The following is a 24,023-nucleotide window of genomic DNA, read 5'->3' on the forward strand; positions in this document are numbered from 1 at the left end:
AATTCCTCTCACAGGAAAACTATTGAACAAGTGGACCCCAGCAGCCTCCTACTTCAAGAACCTCAATAGCCTGAGCTGCCATTGCCATTCACAGGGCCTCTGCAGCCTAGGCCACAGAAGACCTCTGCAGTCTTCACCAACATTTACCTCAGCTGATAGAGCTACATGAAGACTACACCACTGTGCCTCCCCATGAAACAGAGATGCTGCACCCTATCCAGTTGGGGCCCATGGTCACCTTCAAGTGAAAGTCTTTCTCCACCAAAGCCAGTCTGATGAGGCTAGAAGAGGTGACTGCTTCCTCAAATGTGCAGATATCAATGCAAAGCCATCAGGAACACAAAAACGCAAAGAAATATGACACCATCAAAGGGGCACAATAATTTTCCAATAATTGATCCCCCCAAATAGAGATCTGCATGTTACCTGAAAAAAAGAATTCAAAATATTATTTTAAGGAAGTTCAGCAAGATTCAAAAGAATACAGATAGACAACTCAATGAACACAGGAAAACAATGTATGAACAAAATAAGTTCAACAGAGATATAAATCATAAAATTAAAAAAATAGAAATAAATAATAAAGAAAATGGAAAATGCAAGAGAGCTTCAACATCAGGCCCAATCAGGCAGAAGGAAGACTCTGAAAACTTGAAGATAGATCTCTTGCTATTATCCAATCAGAGGAGAAAAAAGAATGAAAACAAGTGAAGAAAGTCTGTGTGCCTTGTGGGACACCATCAAAAGAAACAATATTTGCATTATGTGAGTCCCAGAAGGAGGAGAGAGAGAAAGAGACAGAAAACATATGTAAAGAAATAATAGCTGAGAACTTCCCTATGTAGGGAGAGATATGGCCATCCAGGTATATCCAGGTACTGAAACTCAAAGATTCACAAATAGATTTAACCCAAAGAGATCTGCACCAAGACAGTATAATCAGGCTCTCAAAAATCAAAGATGAGGAAAGGATTTTGAAAGCAGCAAGAGAAAAAAGACTAATTACATACAAGGGAACCCCAATAAGGCTCTCAGCAGATTTCTCAAGAGAAATCTTGCAGACCAGGAGAGAGTAGGATGATATATTCAAAGTGCTCAAAGAAGAAACTGTCAACTAAGAACACTTGGTTGTCATTCAGAAATTAAAGAGAGTTAAAAACTTTTCCAGACAAACAAAAGCTGAGGGAATTTATAACCACTAGACCTCCTCTAAATGGAATATTCAAGGAAGTTCTTCAAGCTGAAATGGAAGGACATTAGTCCTTTCATAGTAACATGAAAACATATGAAATTACACAATTCACTGGTAAAGGGAAATATATAGACAAATTCAAAATAATACTGCAGTGGTGGTGTATAAATTAATTTGAATTCCAGAATATAGATTAAAAGTCAAAAGTATTAAAAATAATTATAGCTACAATATTTTGTTAATGGATAAACAATATAAAAATATTTAAATTAGTACACATATAAAATGTGGCTGAGTGCAAGTAAATGTGTAGAAATTTTTTATGTAGTTGAAGTTAATTTGTTCTCAGCTTAAAATAGACTATTATAAGATGTATTATGAAAGCTCTGTGGTGATCACAAGGCAAAACCTATAAAGCTACACAAATGATAAAGAGAAAAGGATCAAAGCTGCAATTACAAAGAAGCATCAATTCACAGAGACAGCAAGGGAGGAAGAAAGAAACAACAAAGCTACAAGATAGAAAATAAGTAAGAAAATGTTGCTAGTATGTTCTTATCTATCAATGTTACTATAAATGTAAATGGTTTAAATGCATCAATTAGAATTCATGGAGTAGCTGAATGAATAAAAAAAGAAGAATCAACTATATGCTGCCTACTAGAGACTCACTTCAGTTATAAGGATGTTCATAGGCTAAAAGTGAAAAGATAGAAAAAAATATTCCGTAAAAACAGAAAGCAAAAGAGATCAGGGGTGGCTATATTTATATCAGACAAAATAGACTTTAAGTCAAAAGCTGTAACAAGACACAAAGAAGGTCATCATATATTATAAAATGGTCCACTTATCAAGAGGATATAACAATTGTAAATATATATGTACACAATAGTAGAACACCTAAATATATTAAAAAATTATTAACAGATCTGAAGGCAAAAATATACAACAATACAATAATTGTAGGGGACTTTAATAACCCACTTTCAGCAATGAATAGATAATGAATAGATCATCCAGTCTGAAAATAAATAAGGAAATAGTGGACTTGAACTATACTTTAGACCAAACAGATCTAACTGATATATACAGAACATTACATTCAACAGCAGCAGAATACACATTCTTCTCAAGTGTCCACAGAATATTCTCCAAGATAGATCATGTTTTAGGTCACAAAACAAGTCTTAACAAATTTAAGACTGAAATCATATCAAGTATATTTTCTAACAACAATGGTATAAAACTAGAAATAAATAACAGGAGAAAAGCCCCAAAATTCACAAATATATGCATATTAAACAACACAAAACACTCTGATCAACAAATTTGTTAAAGAAGAAATCAAAAAAATATCTTGGGACAAACAAAAATGGAAATGCAACATACCAAAACTTATAGTATGCAGCAAAAGCAGTTCTAATAGGGAAGTTTATACAAATAAATGCCTACATTAATAAAAATAATAAAACAATCTAACTTTACACCTCATGGAACTAGAAAAATAAGTAAAAGCTAAGCCCACAGCTATCAGAAGGAAGTAAAAAATGTAGATTATAGCAGAAATAAATGAAATAGTGACTCAAAGGACAAAAAAATAAACTGACTTTTTTAAAGATAAAATTGACAAACCATTAGCTAAAATAACTAAGAAAAGAGATGACTAAAGTTAATAAAATTATAATGAAAGAAGAGACATTATAACTGATACCACAGAAATACAAAGGATCATAAAACATTACTATGAACAATTATACACCAACAAACTAGATAATTTAAAAGAAATGGATAAGTTCCTAAAAACATACAACTTATGAAGACTGAATCCTGGAAATCTAAAACTTTCTGCACAGCAAAGGAAACAATAAACGTATGAAATGGTAACCTATGGAATGGGAAAAAATTATTTGAAAACCACATACCTGATAAAAGGTTAATATCCAAAATATATAAGGAACACCTATAAGTCAATAGCAAACAAAGAAACAATAAAAACCAAATAATCTGATTTAAAAAATGGGGAAAGGACTTGAATAGACATCTCTCCAAAGAAGACATACAAATGACTAACAGGTATATGAAAAAAGGTACATAACATTATAAATTATTAGGAAATTGCAAATCAAAACCTCAATGAGATATTCACCTCACACCTGTTAGAATGGCTATTATTTTTTTAAAAAAATAGAGCATGGTTGAGGATGTGCATAAAGGGTAACCCTTATACACTGTTGGTGGAAATGTAATTTGGTGCAACCACTATGAAAAACGGGATGGTGGTAACTGTAAAACTTAAAAATAGACCTACCATATGATCCAGAAAACTTAGTTCTGGTTCTATATCCAAAGGAATTTAAATCAGTATCCCTAAGAGATATCTGAACTCCCATGTTTATTTCAGCATTATTTACAATAAGCAATACATGGAAGCAACCCAAATGACCATTTGATGGATGTATGGATAAAGAAAATGTGGCAAATACAAACAATGGAATATTATTCATCCTTAAAAAAAGAAGGAAACCTCACCATCCGTGACAACATGGATGAATGTTGAGGACATTGATAGCTGAAATAAACTAGACACAGAAGGACAAATACTACATGATACCACTTATATGAAGAATCTAAAATAATCAAACATAGAAGCAGAAAGGAGAATGGTGGTTGTCAGGGACTGGGGTAAGGAGACATGAGAAGGTATTACTCAAATGGTATAAAATTTTAATTATATAAGACAAACAAGAACTAGAAGTCTACTGTGCAGCACAGTACTTATAATAAACAACAGTGTGTTGTAGACAAAATTTGGCTAAGAGGGTAGATTTTATGTTAAGAGTTCTTGAAAGAAAAGTAACATGAGAAAATCAAACAAAGTTTAATAAGATGTATACATGGGAGAGACCCAGGAAAACTGACTCACTCCTAAAAGCCTTACTTAAAAGAAAATAATAAAGACAGTGGTAGGAAGATTTTGAAGATAATGGGTATTTTTATGGCATAGATTGTGGTGATTGTTTCATGGATGTATATTTACCTTCAAACCCATCATTTTGTACATGTGAAATATGTACAGCTTTTTGTATGTCAATAATACCTCAATAAAGTGGTTTAAAAAGAAAAGAATTATATACCATGACCAAATGGGATTTATTCCAAGTATGCAAGTTTAGTTCAACATGTGACAATTAATTCATGTAATCCATCACATCAACAGGCTAAAGAAGAAAAAAAATCACATGATTATATCAATAGATGTAGAAAAAGCACTTGGCAAATACAACATATATTCATGATAATAACTCTCAGTTAACTATGAATATAGGGGAAATTCCTCCACTGACAAAGAATATCTTCAAAAAACGTATAGTTAACATCATACTTGATGGTGAGAAATTAGACTCTTCCCTTCTATGATCAGAAACAAGTCAAGGATGTCCCCACTAACCCCTGCTTCTCAACATCTTACTGAAACTCCTAGTTAATGGAATAAGACAAGAAAATAAAATAAAAGATATACAGATTGGGAAGGAAGATATAAAAGTGTCTTTGTTTGCAGATGATGTGATGATTTTCTATGTAGAAAACTCAAAGGAATCAATATTTTAAAAACTAGTATTAATAAGTGATTATACTGAGGTTGATAGATAGAAAGTTTAATATATAAAAGTTAATCACTTCCTTATATACCAGCAATGGACAAGTGAAATTTGAAATTAAAAACACCATACCATTTATATTAGCACCAAAAGAGGAAATACTTAGGTATAATTCTTACAAAATGTGTACAAGATCTGTACAAGGAAAACTATGAAACTGATGAGAGAAATCAAGAAAAAAAAAAAAGAGGAGATATTCCGTGTTTATGGATAGGAAGACTCAATATTATCAAGCTGTCAGTTCTTCCCAACTTGACCTCTAAATTCAATGCAATCCCAATTAAAATCCCAACAAATTATTTTGTGGATATTGACAAACAGATTTTAACATTTATATGCAGAGACAAAAGATCCAGAAGAGATAACACAGTTTTGAAGGAGTAGAAAAATGTTAGAGTACTATCACCACCATTCTTCAAGACCTACTATAAAGCTATATTAATCCAGACAGTGTGGTATTGGCAAAAGAACAAATAGATCAATGAAACAGAATAGAGAGCCCAGAAGTAGAGCCACACAAATACAGTCAACTTACCTTTGACAAAGGAGCTAAGGCAGTACAATGGAGAAAAGCCTTTTCAACATATAATGCTAGAAAAACTGGATATCCACATGCAAAAAAATTAATCTAGTCACAGATCTTATGTTCTTCACAAAAATTAACTCAAAATGTATAATAGATCTAAATGTAAAACACAAAACTATAAAAATCCTAGAAGACAACACAAGAGAAAATGTAGTTGGCCTTGTGTTTGGTGATCCAACACCAAAGGTACCAAATACAAAATCCATGAAAGAAATAATTGATAAGCTGGACTTCATTACAATTTAAAACTTCTATTCTGTGAAAAATACTGTGAAGAGAATGAGAAGACAAGCCACAGACTTGGAGAACATATTTGTAAAAAGCATCTGATAAACAACTGTAACCCAAAATAAACAAAGAAATCTTAAAACTCAACAGGAAGAACATTTTAAAAAATTGATTAAAAAATTGAACAAAAGATCTGAACAGACACCTCACTGAAGAAGATATACAGATGACACATAAGCAATGAAAAGATAATCAACACCATATCATTAGGGAATTGCAAATTAAAACAGTGAGATATCACTACACACCAATTAGAATGGCACAACTCTAAAACACTGACAACAACAAATGATGGCCCTGATGTGAAGCTACAGGAACTTGCATTCATTGCTCATGGGAATGCAAAATGGTACATCCACTTTGGAAGACAGATTGGAAGTTCCTTTAAAAAAAAGAAACATATTCTTACCAAACAATCCAGAAAACCTGCTCCTTAGTATTTACTCAAAATTTTGTTCACTCAATGATCTGCACACAGATATTTATAGCAGCTTTATTCATAACTGCCAAAACCTGAATGGATAAACTGTGACACATGCAGACAATGGAATATAATTCAATGTTTAAAAAGAAATGAGCTATCAAGCCATGAAAAGACATGGAGGAAACTTAAATACATATTACTAAGTGAGAGAAGCCAATCTGAAAAGTTACATACTGTAAGATTCCAAGTATATGACATTTTGGAAAAGGCAAAACTAGGGACAGTTAGATCAGTGGTTGCCAAAGTTTAGGGGGAGGGAGGGATAAATAGGCCGAGTACACAAAACTATTCTTTATGATACTATAATGGTGGGAACATGTCTTTTAAGTTTGTCCAAGTCCATAGAATGTACATCATCAAGGTTGAACTCTAATATAAACTATAACTTTGGCTGGTAATAGTATGTCAATGTAAGTTCATTGATTTTAATAAATGCATCACTCTGGTGCAGATGTTAACAGCAGGGGAGGCTGGGCATGTGTACGGGCAGCGGATATGTGGGAGCTCTCTGCACTTTCCACTCAATTTTGCAGTGAATCTACAAATGCTCTTAAAGATTGTCTATTTTTTTAAAAGCCACAAAACTTATGTTCTTACTAAGATTCAACCATTTTTCTCTCTGTGTTGCTGCAAGCCTCTGGATAATTTCAAGGGTTCTGAAAAGGTTAACTCCAACAATCTTTGCATTCTTCATTGCTTTTATCAATAATTTAATATTTGGAAGTCCTTACTCCACCATTTTTACTGACTTTACCCTGGACATTTTGTACAAGTAAAGAAAAGTTAAAAGAATTAACATGACAGGAGATGATACCATGGGCCACTAATATTTTTATGGAGGTGTATATTAAGTGCAGCCTATGGAGGGGAAATCACATCAGGATGTACATATGTATGAGCTGGGTGAAGTGTGGAGGGGAGTGCTAGGGTACAGATTCAAATGCATAGGGGCTTGAGTCTTTGGAAGGGAGTGATAAAACCATGCTTAACAATTACCCTGAGGACATCCCCAATGGGGATGTTCAAAGTTATTTCACTTAGGCATTGAGATGGATGAAGGAAGTCACCAATCCAGAGATAGTGATATTTGAATGAGTTTTGCAAGAAGATACCCAGACATGCTCAAACGAGTGTTATTCAGGTGATTTTGAGTCTCCTTTAGAATCTACAAAGGTATCAGAAACCTATAAGAATATGATAATTAACTTCCCATAGAACTACTCTTAGGGGCCTTCCCTGATTTCCTTTCTCTTTTTTTTTAACCAATTTTCTATAATATTAGTTGGTAATGCCTCTCAGCTCAGCCACTGTCTTATCCCTATCTCTGTGTGCCTAGAAAAAATGATCAGTTTCAACGAAATATTTTAATTATAACCTAAGACCATTATCATATATAGCAGTTTTCAGTCTCCCTTTGAAACTGAAGAGGTGATTTTCCTCCATGACATGTATATCAAAAGTACCTGCTACATTTTCATATCCTTGTATATGTGGATGTGGGGGAAGGGAGTCTGTAATATAGCTAAAAGAAATGTGGAGCCCATTCACAGATATATGTATACTCTACAGGAGACTCAATTTTCTGTTTGATCACATTATTCAAATTATATTTTAATGTTGTAATTCTTTCCATAGCAACTAATTGTGATTTTAGAAATGGACATTCTGTAATAACACATGATATGAAAGATGAATATGGAAGCAGCTGGGAAGGACAACATGTAATGTGAGCAGCAATGGGAAATATACTGCTACTCATCATCTTTTTATGCCTTTACAATTTTATTTTTAAATATGTGAAAATATGGTTAAAGTTTTAGGAAAAAATGAACAAAGTATACCTTTGAAGAAATCATGCAAGTAGATAATTTTAGATATTCCTACTAAGGACCAGACCTGATTTAGGTGGGTATGAGAGCAGATAGAACAATAGTGTGTCTCCACTTTGTTTTACTATTGGAAATAATGTTGGTAGAGGACAAGTACAGCAATCACCAAGTCCAATAAGAAATTTTGTAATATGTATGTACTTTAATGGCATCACTGTCAGGCATCTCAAAGTAAATGAATCTCACTTCTACCAATCTCGTTTCTATGTTTAATAATGATATAGTGTTACAGTGCTTGGTAAAATATACTATATTAATATAATGGTGGTTTTTATCACCCATGATTTAACTGGCACATTTACAAGCAAAACACTGTGGGACAAAAATAAGAATATTTTTGGCTTGCATTTGTTTTTTGTCACTGTTTGTTACCAAATTTAAAGTTGGCTATTTTTATGTGTGTATAGTATATATGCTTTCTGGTAAAGTTTGAAGTAACAAAGAAGGCACAATTTATCCTTGCATATTAAAGGATTAAAAAGCTGTCTTGGGGCTTCCCTGGTGGCGCAGTGGTTGAGAGTCCGCCTGCCGATGCAGGGGACACGGGTTCATGCCCCGGTCAGGGAGGATCCCACATGCAGCGGAGCAGCTGGGCCCGTGAGCCATGGCCGCTGAGCCTGCGCGTCCGGAGCCTGTGCTCCGCAACGGGAGAGGCCACAACAATGAGAGGCCCGCATACCGCAAAAAAAAAAAAAAAAAAAAAAGCTGTCTTGATTGTGTCACTGGGTCATTTTGTTCTTTCCTTGTAATCATCTATTTTAGCTTAAGGTTTAGTCATCTGATAACTTACATTATGTAGAGAAAATATGTGATTTTTAGCATAAGGGTATTTACTGATATCTTGCTTCATATTTCACATAAGATACTTAATCCTCTAGAGATGCTAGGCTGTTGCTATAGCTGTAGAAACTTCAAGCAAACCATATCAAGTGGAATTTCATCTCTCCAATCATTTTTACCACAGTTCTTTATTCTTCTAATACATGCTGTATTCTAACCTATTTGTCACTCCAAAGAGTGATCACTAAGATCATTGTTTGGATATGTGATCAGCATACAGAGGTGAATTGAGACACTATCTGGCTCAGCTAACTCTATGGTGCTGGTGTGTGTGTGTGTGTGTGTGTGTGTGTGTGTGTGTGTGTGTGTTTTGGGAGGAGGATTCAATACAGTGTCATATCGTTTGACTCAATTCCTTGAGTAATACTGCCATTTTATTCACTTCACCACCAATTATGTTCTTATCCAATGTATTGTAGGTACCATCTATTTGAGAGGGAGGAGAGGATAAGTACATTTTACCAATGTAAACACAAATGAAGTTTTGGAAATGAATGAATACACACTTTTTATATAATTAAGCTATGAAAATGGGATTATCTGTCAGTTAATCTATTATAAAGGTTAAAGTCAATTATATAGACCATAATATACTGATGGTCAGTCCCTTCACACTATTAATAGGGATTCTGTACAAATTCAAGGGTAAAGTTCATTTCTAAGTACTTTTTTGAACACACTGCAAAAAATTAATTTGGTGGTATATGAAATAATAGGCATTTACCTATTTTTCAGTTGGTACATCGCTGCATGTTTCACAGTGATTTTACTTCAAAAACTCATTTAATCTAATAATCTCTACAGTGCTTTTTCAACAAACTGTACAAAAGCATGAGACGAAGCAAATGAAACAGGTATAAGAGCTACTAAGTAAATAATGAGATACAATTATCGTGGTATAATTCATTTAAAAGTAGTTTCTACCAAAAAACCCCTGCACTGTTCATATAACATTAAATTTTTGTCAACAGTAAAATACATTTTCCAAAATAGTGTATATATGTCTCAGTTAGAACTATATAATGAGCAATAACATGGCTAAAAAAAAAAACTAATCTGAGTTAACATTAATTGGAGTTAACATATAGTCAACATGAAAGCAAAGATGCACATTTTGACGGGTTAAGAAGTCATCTAGAGAGGAGCTTCAAGATGGTGGAAGAGTAAGATGTGGAGATCAACTTCCTCCCCACAAATACATCAGAAATACATCTACATGTGGAACAACTCCTACAGAACACCCACTGAACGCTGGCAGAAGACCTCAGACCTCCCAAAAGGCAAGAAACTCCCCACGTACCTGGGTAGGGCAAAAGAAAAAAGGAAAAACAGAGACAAAAGAATAGGGACAGGACCTGCACCAGTGGGAGGGAGCTATGAAGGAGGAAAAGTTTCCACACACTAGGAAGCCCCTTCATGGGTGGAGACTGCGGGTGGTGGAGGGGGGAAGATTTGGAACCATGGAGGAGAGTGCAGCAACAGGGGTGCGGAGGGCAAAGTGGAGGGATTCCTGCACAGAGGATCAGTGCCGACCAGCACTCACCAGCCCAAGAGGCTTGTCTGCTCACCTGCCGGGGAGGGGGCGCTGGGAGCTGAGGCTCGGGCTTCGGAGGACAGATCCCAGGGAGCAGACTGGGGTTGACGGAGTAAACACAGCCTGAAGGGGTTAGTGCACCACAGCTAGCCAGAAGGGAGTCCTGGGAAAAGTCTGGAACTGGCTGAGAGGCAATAGACATTTTCTTGCCTCTTTGTTTCCTAGTGCACGAGGAGAGGGGTTAAGAGTGTCACTTAGGGCTTCCCTGGTGGCGCAGTGGTTAAGAGTCTGCCTGCCGATGCAGGGGACACGGGTTCGTGCTCCGGTTTGGGAAGATCCCACATGCCGCAGAACGGCTGGGCCCGTGAGCCATGGCCGCTGGGCCTGCATGTCCAGAGCCTGTGCTCCACAATGGGAGAGGCCACAACAGTGAGAGGCCCGCGTACCACAAAAAAAAAAAAAAAAAAAAAATCTTCCAAAAGGGATTCCCTGGTGGTGCAGTGGTTGAGCGACTGCCGGCCGGTGCAGGGGACACGAGTACGTGCCCCAGTCTGGGAGGATCCCACATGCCGTGGATCAGCTGGGCCGGTGAGCCATGGCCGCTGAGCCTGTGCGGCCATAGCAGTGAGAGGCCTGTGTACCGAAAAAAAAATAAAAATCTTCCAACAAACAAAAGCCCAGGACAATATCGTTTCACAGGGCAATTCTATTGAATACTTAGAGAAGAGCTAACACCTATCCTTCTCAAACTCTTCCAAAATATAGCAGAGGGAGGAACCCTCCCAAACTCATTCTATGAGGCCACCATCACCCTGATACCAAAACCAGACAAAGATGTCACAAAGAAAGAAAACTACAGGCCAATATCACTGATGAATATATATGCAAAAATCCTCAACAAAATAATAGCAAACAGAATCCAACAGCATATTAAAAGGATCATACACCATGAACACGTCAGTTTTTTCCCAGGAATGCAAGGATTCTTCAATATAGGCAAATCAATGAATGTGATACACCATATTAATAAATTGAAGGAGAAAAACCATATGATCATCTCAATATTTGCAGATAAAGTTTTCGACAAAATTCAACACACATTGATGATAAAAACCCTCCAGAAAGTAGGCATAGAGGGAACTTACCTCAACATAATACAGGCCATATATGACAAATGCACAGCCAACATAATCCTCAATGGTGAAAAACTGAAAACATTTTCACTAAGATCAGGAAGAAGACAAGGTTCCCCACTCTCACCACTCTTATTCAACATAGGTTTGGTATTTTTAGCCACAGCCATCAGAGAAGAAAAATAAATAAAAGGAATCCAAATAAGAAAAGAACAAGCAAAGCTGTCACTGTTTTCAGATGACATGACATGATACATAGAGAATCCTAAAAATGCTACCAGAAAGCTACTACAGCTAATCAAAGAATTTGGTAAAGTAGCAGGATATAAAATTAATGCACAGAAATCTCTTGCATTCCTATACACAAATGATGAAAAATCTGAAAATGAAATTAAGAAAACACTCTCATTTACCATTGCAACAAAAAGAATAAAATACCTAGGAATAAACCTACCTAAGGAGACAAAAGACCTGTATGCAGAAAATTATGACACTGATGAAAGAAATTAAAGATGATACAAATACATGGAGAGATACACCATGTTCTTGGATTGGAAGAATCAACATTGTGAACATGATTATACTACCCAAAGCAATCTACAGATTCAATGCAATCCCTATCAAATTACCAATGGCATATTCACAGAACTAGAAGAAAATTTTTCACAATTTGTATGGAAAAACAAAAGACCCTGAATAGCAAACACAATCTTGAGAAAGAAAAACGGAGCTGGAAGAATCAGTCTTCCTGACTTCAGACTATACTACAAAGCTACATTAATCAAGACAGTATGGCACTGGCACAAAAACAGAAATATAGATCAATGGAACAGGATAGAAAGCCCAGACATAAACCCAGACACTTATGATCACCTTCCCTTTGATAAAGGAGGCAGGAGTATACAATGGAGAAAAGACAGTCTCTACAGTAAGTGGTGCTGGGAAACTGGAGAGCCACATGTAAAAGAATGAAATTAAAACACTCCCTAACACCATACACAAAAATATACTCAAAATGTATTACAGACGAAAATGTAAGGCCAGACACTATCAAAATCTTAGAGGAAAACATAGGCAGAACACTCTATGACATAAATCACAGCAAGATCCTTTTTGAACCACCTCCTAGAGAAATGGAAATAAAAACAAAATTTAACAAATGGGACCTAATGAAACTTAAAAACTTTTGCACAGCACAGGAAACCATAAACATGATGAAAAGACAACCCTCAGAATGCGAGAAAATATTTGCAAATGAAGCCACTGACAAAGGATTAATCTCCAAAATTTACAAACAGCTCATGAAGCTCAATATCAAAAAGAAAACAACCGGATCCAAAAATGGGCAGAAGACGTAAAGAGACATTTCTCCAAAGAAGATATACAGATTGCCAACAAACACATGAAAGAATGCTCAACATCATTAATCATTAGAGAAATTTAAATCAAAACTACAATGAGATATCATCTCACACCAGTCAGAATGACCATCATCAAAAAATCTACAAACATTAAGTGCTGGAGAGGGTGTGGAGAAAAGGGAACCCTCTTGCACTGTTGGTGGGAATGTAAATTGATACGGTCACTATGGAGAACATATGGAGGTTCCTCAAAAAATTAAAAATAGAACTACCGTACAACACAGCAATCCCACTACTGGGCATATACCCTGAGAAAACCATAATTCAAAAAGAGTCATGTATCAGAATGTTCATTGCAGCTCTATTTACAATAGCCAGGACATGGAAGCAACCTAAGTGTCCATCAACAGATGAATGGATAAAGAAGATGTGGCACATATACACAATGGAATATTACTCAGCCATATAAAGAAATGAAATTGAGTTATTTGTAATGAGGTGGATGGAACTAGAGTCTGTCATACAGAGTGAAGTAAGTCAGAAAGAGAAAAACAAATACTGTATGCTAACACATTTATATGGAATCTAAAAAAAAAATTGTCATGAAGAACCTAGGGGCAAGACGGGAATAAAGACACAGACCTACTAGAGAATGGACTTGAGGACACAGGGAGGGGAAGGGTCAGGTGGGACAAAGTGAGAGAGTGGCATGGGCATATATACACTACCAAATGTAAAACTGATAGCTAGTGGACAGCATCCACATAGCATAGGGAGATCAGCTCGGTACTTTGTGACCACCTAGAGCAGTGGGTTAGGGAGTGTGGGAGGGAGGGATACGCAAGAGGGAAGAGATATGGGTATATATGTATGTGTATAAGTGATTCACTTTGTTATAAAGCAGAAAAGAACACACCATTGTAAAGCAATTATACTCCAATAAAGATGTTAAGAAAATGCACATTTCACTCAGTTCTGGACATTCCTGTCATCTCTTAGACACTTCATTAATACTCTTGAAATTTTCATTTACAGAAACACAGTAAGTTCTTAAGAACACTTCAAAAATTTTGCAGTAATAGATTAAAATTTGTCGTGTGAACCATAATGCTAAAAAGGTACCTAAAACATTTGTATTAATAAGGCTATAATTATATTCACTGCTTTCCTAAAATGCTGAAATATTTAATGTTAAAATGTAGGTCTGTCTTGAAGTAGTGTAGGAAATCATATCAGTAATTTTCCTGGTTGCTGGGTAATTACATTTTGATGTTTCTATTTCATTTCCCACTCAGTGATTGCAAGTCCTTTCACTGATATTTTCTGTAATGCTAAACAATTGGATTTGAATTAGCTGAAACCTGAAACACATCTTTAAGATAAATGCTTATAGATTCAATTTGTTTGCTAAGCTTTCAAAGCTTTATTTTAATTTTAAATTTATTCTTTATTGGATTAATTGTTTTACATCTAGTGAAATGATATTGTAGGATTTTTTCATATCTAATAGTTATTTTTGGTCTGATCTCTATGGGATAATTGCAGTTATTGAATGACTTGGATCATAAAAATTTAGGTTCACTTTTCCTTGTTCATTACTTAATGATATGTTTCTGGTCTGAATTATCTTGGTAATTACCTAAATTTTTTGTTTTGTAGGTTGAGACACTCATTAAACATCCAGAAGAATGTTAAAGCTTTCTTCTTGCTCATGCTTTTCCAACTAGAAGAAAGTTACTAATACCGATTTCACTCAATCTAAACAGGGACTACGTGAGATGAAACAATTAGTCACAACTGTTCAAAGGGAACTTTATTTTTCAATTAAATCTAGTAGCAGTGTGTGGGTTAATGTAGATTTATGTATTAAAGTACATATATGGGATTTGTTTTAAAATGGAAGAATATATTTATTTAAAGAGCAAGTAAGAGTTTGCTATATTTTAACATGTCATTTGTAAACTGGGAACTTAAAGACAAATTGGAAAAGATAGTCATAGGACAATACTATCAAATCATAATGGATTGAAACCTGGGAAATGAAGATAATCCAACAGGTTATTTCCAATATTTATTGGAAAATGCTTAAGATTTTTGAGTGAAATACATAAAATATACTAAAATTTTTCAATAAATGTGATACTGCATTGTAATTAATGAAGGTGAATCTTAATAGTTTTATATTTTAACATGGCATTAATTCTGTAGGAATTTAAAAATTTTGTAAGTTTGTATACTTTTAAATATAATTTTATGCATGAAATCTAAATTGATACGGGGTTTTGATTTTAAAACAGTTTAATTGGTTTGACTTAAAATTTTTACATGTACTAATTAAAATGCAACTTCTCATCTAACTTTAAAAAATTCCCAAGAATTATACAAGAGCACATAACAATGTTTAAAATAATGTTGACTATTTCTTACTAAAAAAGTTAATTTATAATTTATTCCAGTCTGAACTCTGAATGATACAGTAAGCCATGTAAGTGATTTCTTCACATTTAGTTGCTTAGAATTTCAGGGTTCTTAAACAACGGAAAAGTGTGTGTTTATCTCTAGAATCATGGCCTTTGAATCAAAGTGTTGTTAGTACATCCTAGTTAAGAGACATCTTGAAAAATCAGAGATCCTAAAATTGGATTCTCCACAAAGCACATATGAAAACTTTATTCTCTAAAATGGGAACATCTACCATCACAATCCTACCTGAGTCAATAATTCTGATATTTCCAGGCTCTCCTCTCACTAAGAACTAAACTTGGAACAGTGTCATTTTATCTTTTGGTAATATAAACAGTAATAAATTGCCCCTAGACTTCATTTTTTTGCATCTTATCACTGTGAGCACAGAAAGATGTCATTTTTGTAAACGAGGAGAAGGTAGAAGAAAAACTTCAGGAATTAAAAACTTGTCAGGAAATGTGCCCCCTTTTGTAAACTGTCAGGAATACAATTTGTACATCTCTTATTCAGAGGTACACTCCTTGACTAAATAAACGGTTACTGAATTTCATATGAGTCTATTGCAGCATATTAAATATAGTTCTCTGCATTTCTAAAGCACATAACCTCCCTGCCATGGTTTCTATTTCAGTATATATATTATTTACCTAGAAGATGATGCCTTTTATTTTAAAAATGTATTTAGGTGCTTTTAAAAGAAGATTTTTCACCTTACAAACTGTTAATTTACATTTTTTACCTGCTGACACTATCTGAAAGAATTTTACCTGATAATAAATCTGGAGGAATTGCAATGAGACAATAGTTATTTGGCGTTCACTGTCTGAGCAACCATTGCTTTTTGGAGGCATTTAATCTTAAGTGTCCCAAAGCTACCCTAGAAAACTTACAAAACAGTAAAGAAAATCATTTTTGTAAAAATCATTTTGTTCAAGGAGGTCACTTGTAAGGCTTAAAGAACATTATTTTCAATCCTCTTTATTCAAATATCCACTAATATATGTTTGGGTTGACTATTCAATTTTATTGGGGAAAGGTGAACATTTGTAAAAAAAATTTAAGCAGAAATTTTAAACCTCAATGGCTAATACCGGCTTTTATTTTAAAGAAACATTTTAGAAGTCACTACTACAAATACATGGAATTCCCTTTTTAACTCTAGTTTTACAAGCTGAAGATATTACAATATCATTTTTTCATTTGGGATTGAAGCCACATTCTATATAGAAAAGCATTTGTTTTAAATGTTGTCCTATGATAAAAGTAAAATTGCTGAATCATATAGTAGTCTGAACCTCATACCATGCTCTACTGTCATTTTCATGGTGACCAAATCTCCCCTACTGATTCTCCAGGGCTGCATCAGTGCTGAAACAGGATTCAATCTTAGGCTTCTGGGTTCTCTAGTTGAGCCAAAGGACCAAGTGTGACTTGGTCATACTTTATTTATAAGGGAAATGGACTACTTATTAGAATTTTAAAGAATGGTTCAAATACTATCACCAGTCTAGAATGTATAAAATGTAAATTTTCATAAATCATCATGAAACTACTTGAGTTGGATTTAACAGGGTTAGTCAATCCATCACTTTTAACTAGGAGTCATGAGAGAGAATTTTCCAAGAGGGCCCTCTCAAGATATTTCTCTCTTGGGAAAGCCGCTTATGCATTTATAGGGGTTAACATCTTGGCCATAAAGTACTGAGAGGTATATCAATATAGTATTATTTTTCTAGAATAGGGAGTTTGATTTCTTTTTATTTTGAAGGGTCATAAAAAGCACATGTATTGGGTTGGCCAAAAAGTATGTTCGGGTCATTCCATAAGATGGTACCAAAAACTCGAACGAACTTTTTGGCCAACCCAATACCACAAAGTCATTTATAAATTTTCTGTTGCTCTTTCAAGGGCTAAATCTAAACAAAAAGCGTTTCTGTTGCTGTTTCAAACACTAATACAATCCATGTAGACACAACAACTGTGTGAAAAATAACCTTACAGTTCCCCATATTAAAGCAAAGCAAAACAAAAAGTACAATGAGTTGAGCTTAAAGATCACCTGTTACATGTTAAATTGGTTTCCAGACAGCATATATTCAAAATAGTATATTTTGCTCAAACTCAAAAAATTCAAGGAAAACTTAAGAGCTGATGTTCCAACAAATTAGCTGCCTCCAATTACACATGCTGAAAATATGTTCATAAATGAAGCAGTGGATTAGCAATACAATTTCCTATACTTATTACATAAATTTTATCATTATAATATATAAAATAGAACCACTAAAATAATAGCAGAACTGAAAACAAAACATTAATGTATTTCTTTTATAATGGTAAAGCAAATTAATCCCAAAGCAGGTTAAAATGTCGGGTTTTATGCCTTGCTGAAATGGACTTCATAAGGATGTTTACCAGGGCTTCCCTGGTGGTGCAGTGGTTGAGAGTCCGCCTGCCGATGCAGGGGACACGGGTTCGTGACCCGGTGCAGGAAGATCCCACATGCCGTGGAGCGGCTGGGCCCGTGAGCCATGGCCACTGAGCCTGCGCGTCCGGAGCCTGTGCTCCACAACGGGAGAGGTCACAACAGTGAGAGGGTCGCGTACCACCAAAAAAAAAAAAAAAAGTTTACCAAACTGTAGTCCCACATATCTCCCAATCCTGTTGCAATGTTAATTTACAGAGTTACTTATTTTAAAAAAATCTTCTATAAATGGAACTGCTGTATTCATATATTGATATAATTTTGAAAAGCATTACAATGTTTAAACTTCAAAAATTTTCTCAATTATACACTTTAATTTATATTTTTAAAATTGGGTGAATATTTTCAGATAATAGATCCATCGAATGAAAGGAGTTTTAATCAGATCTCAGGAGTTTTGCATATTGATATCTTTATCAATGTCTAAAACAAAAAGGTGGCTAAAGGCAAATTTTAAAATCACTTCAATTTGGAGGTATTTTAATAGAGCCTTTCTGAGATAATACAAAAAAAGGAATTTGGGTCCAGGAGCTTTCCCACTTTTTAAAAAGATATTCACAACTTTTCTAGCTCTGATATTTTGTCTTTAATTTAGCTGGGCTCTCATTTAAAACAATACTTAATCCTTCTCTTCAGTTTTCTTTGACTAAACTGGACATCAGTCTCTATTAGAAGACCTAAATAGACATTTCTCCAAAGAAGATATACAGAGTGCCAACAAACACATGAGAGAATGCTCAACATCACTAATCATGAGAGAAATGCAAATCAAAACTACAATGAGATATCATCTCACACCAGTCAGAATGGCTATCATCAAAAAATCTAGAAACAATAAATGCTGGAGAGGGTGTGGAGAAAAGGGAACCCTCTTACACTGTTGGTGGGAATGTAAATTGATACAGCCACTGTGGAGAACAGTATGGAGGTTCCTTAAAAAGCTACAAATAGAACTACCATATGACCCAGCAATCCCACTACTGGGCATATACCCTGAGAAAACCATAATTCAAAAAGAGTCATGTACCAAAATGTTCATTGCAGCTCTATTTACAATAGCCCAGAGATGGAAACAACCTAAGCGTCCATCATCGGATGAATGGATAAAGAAGATGTGGCACATATATACAATGGAATATTACTCAGCCATAAAAAGAGACGAAATTGAGCTATTTGTAATGAGGTGGATAGACCTAGAGTCTGTCATACAGAGTGAAGTAAGTCAGAAAGAGAGAGACAAATACCGTATGCTAACACATATATATGGAATTAAAAAAAAAATGTCATGAAAAACCTAGGGGTGAAACAGGAATAAAGACACAGACTTACTAGAGAATGGACTTGAGGCTATGGGGAGGGGGAAGTGTAAACGGTGACAAAGCGATAAAGAGGCATGGACATATATACACTACCAAACGTAAGGTAGATAGCTAGTGGGAAGCGGCCGCATAGCACAGGGAGATCAGCTCGGTGCTTTGTGACCACCTGGAGAGGTGGGATAGGGAGGGTGGGAGGGAGGGAGACACAAGCGGGAAGAGATATGGGAATATATGTATATATATAACTGATTCATTTTGTTGTGAAGCTGAAACTAACATACCATTGTAAAGCAATTATACTCCAATAAAGATGTTAAAAAAAAAAAAAGATGCCAGAGAAAATAATTTTATAACCTAAAAAAAATAAAATAAAAAATAAGAAAATAAAAAAAAAATAAAAGTTACAAATACTCTAGTAGTGAAACTTTGATAATAACGTGAATATTTGTGAAATGCAAGAATATTTTAGTTTTTAAAAATATGTACCAATAACTGACACCAAATATGTCCCACTGATATGAATGCTAGAAGTATATCAAAAGGTTTTTCTTTTTTTGGTTTTGGTTAGGTTTCTGGAGGGAAAACAACAACAACAAAACAAAACTCCTGAGCCAAGACTCAGTCTTGAATTGTATAAAATAAAATAAGAAAAGACAGCATCATTTCTCTCTTGTAATGGGATGACATGCTATAGAGTTATATTTTTAACTAACTTCTATTAGCTCCTTTAGGACAAGAGGCTAGCACTCATTTAAAAAATTCCATTTATTATCCTAATGAACAGAATGAGATAGTAGTGCTTCTCAACCCAACTAGCCTAATCTTGGAGATATATTCATACACTATAGAAGATAAATATTTTTCTGCTTGAGTTGGGAGCAAAGAGGACAGCCTAGCTTGATGATGGTATCAACAGAAAGAAAGCCATGATAGATAAAGCTATAGCTTTCTCTTTAGTGATACCATTCCCTTCAACAAGTTTGGATTCTCTCTCTTGAGAAAAATCTGAACTTTTAAAATGCCAATTCTGAGCTTCTTTGCTATAATGGAAACACATGATTGACATGGTAGGAGGAAGCATATAGCTTTCAGGCCATTTTCCCATCAGGAGAATACCATAGGGGATTTGCTTTTTAGGGAAGGAGTTCAAATTCTCAAAAGGACCAAAGGAAACTAAGGGAGCACATGGATGGTAAGATGTTTCCAAATAGCTTCAAAATTCTGCTGTTCAGCATAAAATGCTACTCTGGAAAATACTGAACCTTTACCCCTGACTCATCACTATCATAGTTCTTTTATTCTTAAATACTTTTCCTATATCTTTTGTAAATTTGTTGGTACTGTTAATATAGCATAAAATCCTTCAGTTTTATGTAGAAGCACTCTCATTGATATGGGGATATATGTATATGTATAACTGATTCACTTTGTTATAAAGCAGAAACTAACACACCATTGTAAAGCAATTATACTCCAATAAAGATGTTAAAAAAAAAAGACACACTCTCATTAACTGAAAACTAAACAGTATACTTAGGGCAGAAAGATCAATCATTTTTAGCCCATACATTATACTGATAGATGACTGAATTTTCTCTTTAATATAGCATTTTAAAATTCTTTATTTGTCCCAAGCAAGGAAGTGAATCCATACAATGTTTTAAAGCTTCACGGTTATGAGATATATATATATATATATATATATATATATATATATATATATATATTCATATACTGATGGCCAGTGGTACTGTGGTATAAAACATTTCATAAATATTTGTTATTTGAAAATGCCATCTTTGGTGTACTTCTTTTGTCCAATACTGTAATATAGAGAGGACAGATTAAGCACAGTCTATAAGTGACAAATTCTCAGAATATGCCTGTTGGATCATGTTGTGATGGAAAACCTTGTGACGGTCAATGAAAACTGAGATGGAAACTCATAAAAAATTAGAAGCAAGCAAAAATAGTGAAGTTATCTGATGGTCTTATCTATATTCATTCAGGACAGCTCCTCCCCTTCTGTCATCCCAGGTAATCTTGGTCATGGATTATTTTCTTCATTACAGGAAGAAAATACAGTTTTAATCCCACTGGAAGATTTGCTAGCTGCGTATCTGATGTTGTGAGTAGATATTCAGATACATGATGAACATATACAATTGTTGAATAAATTACAGCATTATGCAAAATCTCATATGATGAGGCACTTGAGTGTCGTGTTAGAAACTGATCTTTGGAAAGGCAAGATGGAAAAAAGCCTCATTTAGTAATGAAAATATTCTCACTTACTAACATTGAACGTCTCCACATATTAAGATGTTGGTCAAGTCGGTCATAAAAATGGTAAATGCAATAGCTAAAAACCTCTGCCTGCTTTTTGCTGTTTGACATGTAGAGTCTCTTTTTAACAGATGATGATAGAAAACTTTCACATTCAGAGTTGGTCATTTTCATTCTTTTCCACTTGTTTGGGGGAAAATGAAGAAATCTGTATAAGTGATCACAGTATTGGTTGTCCAGCTGGACGGTACTATTCTTCAGATCCACAAGTCAACTTATTTGATAGTTGATAAATTACTAATGGCCAATGTTTTCCAGAATCATTTTTTCAGTGTTCCTTCAAACTATAGTAGGATATTGTATCTAACCCAATTCAATTGAGAAACGAAATATATGCTTACAAAGTCCAGGGTTTTAATATCTTCTGAATCTGTTGTCTTTGAAATTAGGCATTTTTGTTAGGCACTGAAAATTCATTGATGGTAATATTCACTAGCAAAAAATTAAGTAAAGGTAACAAAGGAATTGACTGAATACAAAAAAGTTTGCACTGGTCTTTACTGTACATCTGGATTTTAAAATATGAGTCTGTTCTTTTGTAATTTAATCAAAGTTGCAGGCATCTCTAATGTATTTGTCATAGAAAATTTGAAAGTCATAAGTAGTCAGTCAGACTTAAAAATCATTTTAAGTGGTCCACAACATTTGAAAGTTGTTATAGATAATTGATAACATTTGAAAATCATTTAAAGAGGTCATTTCACAGATGATATTGTATTTACTGTGATGGTTTAAGCTATAATTGATGAAAAATTGTTGGTAACTGCATAAAAATAAAAATAGAGCTTAAATTTTATGGAAATTGGAAAATTGCTTTTAAGAGGTGTTTAATTAAAGCAAAGTTTCTACTGTGTTTTTTTAAAAGCCATACCATTTGGCACATGAAAGTGTAGTGGGTGGTATGGCTGAAACAATGTAGGTGGTAGTACAGATGTTACATAATACGTAGGGGACCCTCCCCAAGCAGCAAGGTATGGAGCAGGCAGATAAAAGCAAGTTACCTTGCCTGTATTAGGTAGGACATTCTGTTCTCCAAGTACTTTTAAAGCCATAAGGGTGATCATATTGAGGGTCTGTCTTCTTTTAGGACCCATGGGGAGAACAGTGCTTTCATTCACAACTCCATGCAAGGTCATGAGGTAGTCATACTTTCTCTTTTCTTCACCTATGAAATGGTTGTAGAGGTATGATTCAATCTTCTTTCGCTGTTCTTCTATATCAGGAAAATCAATGAAGAATCTAGAACACATATAACGTTCTAGGGTCTTGATTTCTGCTTCACAAACTGGCTTAAAGTTATGAACCAGCAAGTTACTGTATTTCAGAAGGCCACCACCTCTAATTTCTTCAGGTTTTCTGGTAGATATAAGCTTGTGCTGCAAGTGTGTCATTGCTTCTTGGAAGTTTCCATACATGCTTTCAGCTACCACAACAGGATATAATTCTTTGGTTAGCGTACCACTTTTGTCACTGTAGAAATCTAACATGGGATCCAAGATAATTTGAAAGGAATCTACACTAAATTCAAATTGTCGTCTGAGTGAATTCACAAATTTTAGCTCTACATTCTTCCCAGTGTTATTAGAAAGAGAGATAAGACTCCAACGATCATGCTTATTGCAAACTTTGACCATTTTCTGCACGTAAGCCTCTTTCATAGTCTTTAGGGTGATCTTTTCCTTTTTAACACCTTTTGGTAAAAAGTCGAGTAGGCAACCTAGAACTACATCCTTAACAAGCTGAAATTCCTGATCGCTTGGTAGTTCAATACCTAAAATAACATCCAGATCCTTATAGCTCATGCCATTGTAGCTTGCAAGTATGTAACTTGCTGTGGAACCATTCAATCGGGTATCTTTAACAATAATTCCTTGCTCTATCAGTTGATCTTTCACAACATGAATGATATCTTTCGGTTTCACCTCCAATGTGGGGAAATTCCCCCTTCCATGAATTGGAATTACTTCATCTAACACTTGATGCAGTGTTATAACTTGATCCCAAGTGAGATTGCTGAATCTGATTTCAGACATTATGAAGTCAGTAGGTCAACTAGAAAGTAAGCAAAATATTGAGAAGAAATTTAGCATCTTGATATCAGTGTTACAGCTAAAGCATATGAAAAGTAAAAAATAGACTTACCTTCAACATAAATCAAACTAATATTAGGCAGTAAATTATCAATGTATCTAATTGTGTTCAAATCTATAAGTGAAATAAAAGCACTATGATTATATCAAATTTGTTAGATTGATTGGTGCATGTAAACAGACATTCTCAGGGATTTGTTAGAGTTGGAATTATTTTTGATGTGAAACGGTGGCCTTTCTCAATCTTTCCTCATGTAAGTACTATAACAAGTATATTTGTTTGGTGGTATAAATTTTGTTCATGAGATAATCAGAGCACATAATTGAGGTTAACTGTCATGAATTTAAAGT

At 34.6% G+C, this 24,023-nt stretch overlaps 1 protein-coding gene across 1 annotated transcript in view; it reads right to left on the minus strand.

Annotated features, from left to right (window-relative positions):
* LOC113616557 (terminal nucleotidyltransferase 5D-like) overlaps positions 1-23,615 on the minus strand; it is a 69,604-nt gene extending 45,989 nt beyond the window's left edge. Inside the window, exon 1 of the mRNA XM_027099952.1 lies at positions 22,454-23,615. Within this exon, the coding sequence (XP_026955753.1) occupies positions 22,454-23,615 (1,162 nt within the window). The remainder of the gene's footprint in view (positions 1-22,453) is intronic.
* Positions 23,616-24,023: the final 408 nt, after the last annotated feature.

Source organism: Aethalodelphis obliquidens, unplaced genomic scaffold, assembly GCF_003676395.1.
Source record: "Aethalodelphis obliquidens isolate GAN/ISIS:26980383/991018 unplaced genomic scaffold, ASM367639v1 scaffold156, whole genome shotgun sequence".
NCBI classification, from domain to species: domain Eukaryota; kingdom Metazoa; phylum Chordata; class Mammalia; order Artiodactyla; family Delphinidae; genus Aethalodelphis; species Aethalodelphis obliquidens.